Source organism: Tupaia chinensis, unplaced genomic scaffold (genome assembly GCF_000334495.1).
Source record: "Tupaia chinensis unplaced genomic scaffold, TupChi_1.0 Scaffold146740_1, whole genome shotgun sequence".
Taxonomy (NCBI): Eukaryota; Metazoa; Chordata; class Mammalia; order Scandentia; family Tupaiidae; genus Tupaia; species Tupaia belangeri.
The window spans coordinates 1,338,288-1,344,256 of NW_006206595.1; the positions used below are offsets into that span (position 1 = coordinate 1,338,288).

The 5,969-nt window shown below is 53.2% G+C and overlaps 1 protein-coding gene across 2 annotated transcripts in view; it reads right to left on the reverse strand.

Annotated features, from left to right (window-relative positions):
• Positions 1–2,634: 2,634 nt before the first annotated feature.
• The window catches only part of SMUG1 (single-strand-selective monofunctional uracil-DNA glycosylase 1), an 8,556-nt gene continuing 5,221 nt past the window's right edge, over positions 2,635–5,969 (reverse strand). For both annotated transcript variants that reach the window (XM_027768514.1, XM_027768515.1), the window contains exons 2-3: positions 5,322–5,623; positions 2,635–3,506 (exon numbers count right to left, since the gene is read on the reverse strand). In XM_027768514.1, coding sequence (XP_027624315.1) covers positions 2,979–3,506; positions 5,322–5,555 — 762 coding nt within the window. In that variant the 5' untranslated portion in view covers positions 5,556–5,623 and the 3' untranslated portion in view covers positions 2,635–2,978. The remainder of the gene's footprint in view (positions 3,507–5,321; positions 5,624–5,969) is intronic.

Sequence of the window (5,969 nt, forward strand, 5' to 3'; positions counted from 1 at the left end):
TTTTTGAGAGGTTTTCGCTATAGGGCGCGTGTGCTCGCCAGACAGACAGAGAGAGACATTGAGACAGAAAGCGAGAAATCACCCCCAGGGGGGATGGTCACGCCGCAATCCCTTCTCCTCCATTCTCCTCTTGGGATCTTGGGCACGCATGCACACGGGCCCGGCGTGAGTTTTAAGCCACCGGGTCCAGGACGCGAACCGCGGTTGACTATGTGGGAGTCCAGCGACATAGCCATTACGCTAACTGCTGGTTCCCAAGATGACCTGTACTTCTGACCAACCAGTCACAAATTCAGGGATTCTTGCAAGCCACCACCACCCCCCGCCCCCGGTTTGATCATTTGTTATAATGACTCACAGAACTCAGGAAAACACTATACTTAAAATTGGCTTTATTATAAAGGATACAAATCAGAAGCAGCCGAATGAAAAGAAACATGAAGTCTTTGGGAGTGTCCCAAACACAAATCTGTCCTGTGCCCACAGAAACGGGGTACATCACCCTCCCAGCACATCCCTGTGCTTACCACCAGAAAGCTGACCACAGCCTGGGTCCGGAGTTCTTACTAGTTCCATTATATAAGCATGACTGACTGAAACCATAAACCGTGTAGTTGAACTCCAGTTCTAGCCTCCCTCTCCCCCTCCCTAGAGGTTAGTCTGATATCACCCAGCTCCAAGTCCCAACCCTTCAATCACTGTTTGGTTTTTCTGGCCTGGTCAGCCTCCGAGCTAAGTCAAATCATAGCATAAACCAAGGTGTGATCTGAGATCAAATCTCAGGGCCAGTTCCTTGGTCAGGTGGTGAAGGCAGCCAGATCCCACATGGCCAATGGCATGGTTTGAGCCCAGGATCTGGCGGCTTAAGAAATGTGCCATACACAGGGCCAGCAGGTGGTGTAGCGGGGAAGGTGCTGGACTCCCACATGGCCAACTGAGGCTCGAGTCTCAGACCTGGGCGCTTGAACTTCACACCAGGCATGTGTGTGCACATGCCCAAGATCCCAGGAGGAGAATGGAGAAGGGACTGCAGCGTGACTATCCGCCCTGGGAGGTGATTTCTCACCACCACTACTCCCCCAAAAAAAGAGGCTAGAGAGAGAGAGGGAGATCAAATCTCAATATAAACTTGGGAATGCTCTAAAGTCAATCTCAGTATAAACTCAAGTGTGTTTTGAGGGGCCACCAATGAAGACCCTCCTATCCCTTGGGGAACTCCAAGGATTTGGAATCTCCAGAGATTTAGTCTCCCCCTTGGTACTGAGGTAGGATGAAGGCTGGTCAAATTCTTTATTACACCATAAAGGATTGGGAGTGGGATTAGACTAAAAAGCTTATGATTTTGAAAGCTGGAGATGGCCTGTGTCCAGAAGTCCATGAGCGGACCATGTTTCTCACCAAGGTGGTCCAAGACATGCTCTCCTCCCAACTCGGCTCGCTTTCCCAGCCTTTACCAAAGGGGCACCCGGCCAGCCATTCAGTGGACATAAAAAAGTGAGTTAAGAGCCCAGGCCCCCATCTACCCCATGATCTGTCACCCACAGTGCCCTGAGTATCTAACTACTGACAAGACCCCTGACAGAGACCCTGCAGCTTTGGTGAGGCAACTAGAGATCTGTTACATCCATCCCCTCAACCACCCATGAGAACTCTCTGCACACGATGAAGAGGTCCGAGTGCGGGCAATCTGGCCAACCACTTCCTACCCGACATGCAAGAGGGGAAAAAATACCAAGACAAAAGAGTTTAGGAATGTTTAATGCTTAAAGTGAAAAATCACAGGATGGTTTTTTTATAAAACTCATTGGTCCATCTCTGACAGTGTAAGCACTGGCCCCTCACCCAGGCCATGGGGACTGGGGTGGAGGGAGGTTGGGGGACCTGGGCTTTTCCCAGCAAGGCCTTCAGAGTAGAGGGGCTTCCCTTGTAGTGCAGTGACTCCCCAGCCCAGGTGAGAAAGCAAGAACAGGGAGTAGGCACCCCTGTGCCAGGCCTATGCAAGGCACCTTCAAGTGTTATCTCAGTTAATCCTCACACCAACCCTAGGAGTCGGAGGCATCCCCATTTTACAGATGAGAATCCTGAGGCTTAGAGAGGTTAATCAATTTATCCATCATACAGTTTATAAGTCTCAAAGCTGGGATGAAATCCAGGTCTGACGTTCCAGCTCTGCCACACCAAATTCTCCCTCTAACCCAGCCTTAGTCTCCTGTAAGAAGTTCATTCTTGGGAACCAGCAGTTAGCATAATGGCTATGTCACTGGACTCTCACGTAGTCGACTACGGTTCGCGTTCCAGACCCGGTGGCTTAAAACTCATGCCGGACGCGTGTGCGTGCGTGCCCAAGATCCCGAGAGGAGAATGGAGGAGAAGGGATTGTGGCGTGACCATCCCCCCTGGGGGGTGATTTCTCGCTTTCTGTCTCAATGTCTGTCTCTGTCTGTCTGGCAAGCGCACACGCCCTATAGCAAAGACGTCTCCAAAAAAAACGTTGTTCATTCTTAACATCACATCCCATGCTCTGTCCTGGTTGTGAGGGAATGGGTCAGCTGAAAAAAAGTTACTCCGTAAGGCTGGGCAGGGACCCTGGCAAGATCTTTCCTCTGAGACAGCAGATATAGCTGAGAAGTCGCCGTCTGGGTCGCTCTCAGCGGCAGAGAGGCTCCCAAGGAAACGATGAGGTAGAGCAGTCCACAGGTGCCACCAGCCCACCCGCTGATTCTCTGCGGAGTCAGACGCCACAAGATACAGGGGACGATGCACAAGGAAGATCAGAAAGCAGGACTCAGGAGGACGAGCGGTAGTGTCAATGCTACCCGGGCAGATCGGGAGAGAGTCTGACAGGCCAAATGACATGATCCCTGCAGCCAGGGAGCCCGGCAGGACTTGCCGCCACAGTCGGGAGGTGTGCAGTTGGTCACCTGCTCCAGAATGACTCGGGCACCTTGCACGTGCCCTATGCCAGGCCCCAGGGGCACTCATTTCATTAGCAGTGGCAACAGTCCCAACTCATTCAGTCTCTCCTTGGCCACTGCCTCCCAGCCCTTGTTGGCCTGAGGGTTACGGGGAGAGGGATGCAGGAGCCCCTCCACCTGGACCTCTGGCATCAGGCCTGCCAGTGCCCGTCGTGCTCGCTGCTCTGCTAGTCGTCCCACGCCCACCACCAGCCGCACCCCCAGCAGCTGCACCTGCCGGCAGAGGGCCCCATCACAGATTCCAAGAAGCTGTTCCCGCTGCTTGGCTGGCAGATCAGCCGGGGTGAGGTTGCGCCCGCTGGCAGCCAGAAAGAGCAGAGGACACAGATTGTGGACAAAACAGTGACGAAAAAAGACTTCAGGCTGTCCACAGAGGTTCCGGAAAAACCCCCAGAATCGGGCACCGCTCACCTCGGAATGTGGGCAGTCTAGTCCCAGCACCGGTCGCTTAGGGTGCTCTTGAGGAGGGGTCAGCACAGGCCCCCCAATGCCCAACCAGTCCCGGACCATGCTCACTTCTCCAAAGGGCACCTGTGGGAAAGGAGTGAGATATGAAGGGCTTCAGACTGGAGACGTAGCCTAGCCCTGGGCCGATACGCTTTCCACCTTCCATAAGCCCAGACAGCTCCCGACCCCTACTTTACCCAAAGGCCTGAGACAAGGATTTCTGGCCCTGTGATTCTTATTTATTTATTTATTTTTGGAGAGGTTTTTGCTATAGGGCACATGCGTTCACCAGAAAGACAGAGACAGAGAGAAAGAAAGTGAGAAATCACTTCCCGGGAGGATGCCCACACTGCAATCCCTTCTCCTCCATTCTCCTCTCGGGATCTTGGGTACGCATGCATGTGCGCCCGGTGTGTTTTAAGCCACCGGGTCTGGAACACGAACCATGGTCGACTACATGGGAGTCCAGCAACAGCCATTACGTTAACTGCTGGTCCCATGGCCCTGTGATTTGATCCTATTCATCTTTGTCCAGTTTTTCATTATGGACCATGGCCCAGAAGAATCTGTTTGCTTCCACCTTTTCTAGCTTTGGGGACCAAGCATACAGGGATATCTGACCCTACTCAGGGTGTGATGGTTAGTACTAGAGATAGACAGATGGTTTGAGAAAGCCAGAGTTGGGCTGGTCCTCTTAGGCAGCTGTTAAGGGCTACGCATAGAAAGTTGGATCTCACCAGCAGTTAGCGTAATGACTATGTCGCTGGACTCCCATGTAGTTGACTGTGGTTCGAATCCCAAACTCAGTGGCTTAAACTCACGCCGGGTGCGTGTACGTGCATGCCCAAGACACTGAGAGGAGAATGAAGGAGAAGGGATTGTGGCATGGCCATCCCCCCTGGGGGGTGATTTCTCGCTTTCTGTCTCTCTGTCTCTCTCTGTCTGTCTGGCAAGTGCATGTGCCCTATAGCAAAGACTTCTCCAAAAAAAAAGAAAGTTGGATCTCACATGGCCAAGTGTTTCGCATCTTGGTCCCACAGCTTGAAAAACACACCAGGCACATATGTGTGCATGCCCCAAATCCTGATGGATGGACAAGTGGAGGAAAAAGGATTGTAGCATGACCATGCCCCACTGGTGTGAGAAATGCCCCTTCTTCTCTCTCTTTCTCTCGGTCAAGCACATGTGCCCTCTGGCAATTAAAAAAAAAAAAAAAGGCAGCCAGGGTTAAGGGAGGCACAAGGACAGGGCTGACCACTGCTCGGTGAGTGCCCTCTCAGCTCCAAGCCTCAGGCTGCCATTTCCATCGATCATCATTGATCACCTTTCATCACCCAGTTGGGGTCAATAAAAGCGATTGAGCCTCCTGCCCTGAAGCCTCTTCCCATCCCCCACCTGCCAGGCACCCCCACTGAGGGGTAGTCACTCATCCTGAGCTCTGAGAGGAAGCCAGGCTCTGTTCTGAACTTCTCAGCTGAGAAACGGAAGCCAGGTCACCAGAATGCTCTGCATCTCTTACACATACTCACCCCTGCTAAGAGTCCCCCCTGGGAACCCGGCAGTCTCAGTCTCTCTTTTGACCCCACCCACACTCCAGGGACAGGGGAGATCCAGCAAGGAAAAGTAAGGGTGAGGCTGGCGGAAGGAAGGGCTCTCAGAGGCAATTAGTGGACAGCTCACAGGGGAAACGGAACTATCATTAATGTACTTGGTTAACTATGGGCAGAGAGGCCGAGAGAGCGTCTGAGACCACAGGAGCCAGTGTGTGTACTGGAGGAGGCGGGGCGGGGGCCCACACATATCCACAGCCATGTACCTGCTCCTCCTCCACTGCACACCCAGCCAACCTCCCACCTTGGGGCCTCCCACTCCACCCATCGGGGCAGCCAGGCCCTTTACCCCAGTTTGGGCCATGCCAAAAGGTCCCGGGTTCATGCCCAAAAAGAGCACTTCCTTGGGGCCCTGGCAGTAGCGAGTCACGTAGCTGCGATGTGGCTCCCACGCATACTCCACGGGATTATAGACGATGCCCACAGGCTCTGAAAACTGCAGTTGGCTCAGCTCAGCATTGAGCCGAAGCTCCTCTTCCAGGAAGCCCTCAGCCAAGCTTCGAAGGCACAGCTGGGGCTCCATCAGGGAATCTGCAGGCTCATGGCGGGGCCCTAGCAGGAAAACCTAAGGCACAGCCATGCTGCTGCCACCTGGAAAAGACAGACAGAGTCCCCATCATCCCTCAGCCCAAGAGTAGGAAGGATCCTGGCTGACCCCAGCCCCTCCTACCATGTCCTTGGCCCAGAATAGACTCTAGGAGACCATGTCAGTCACCCACCAACTGCCAAGCAGGCTGAGTTCATCTCAGTTCTTGGTAATGAAGGGTTAACCCCCTCCCCACTTCTGGTATCCTTCCTCTTCATACACCTGGTGAGAACGAGCAGAAACCACCAACCATCCCCTACTTCAAACCTCCTTTCCATCAGCAACTGACCTGGGTCACAAGTTCCTAGGCCATGCTGACCACACAGTAGGTTTTTTTTTTTTTTTTTTTTT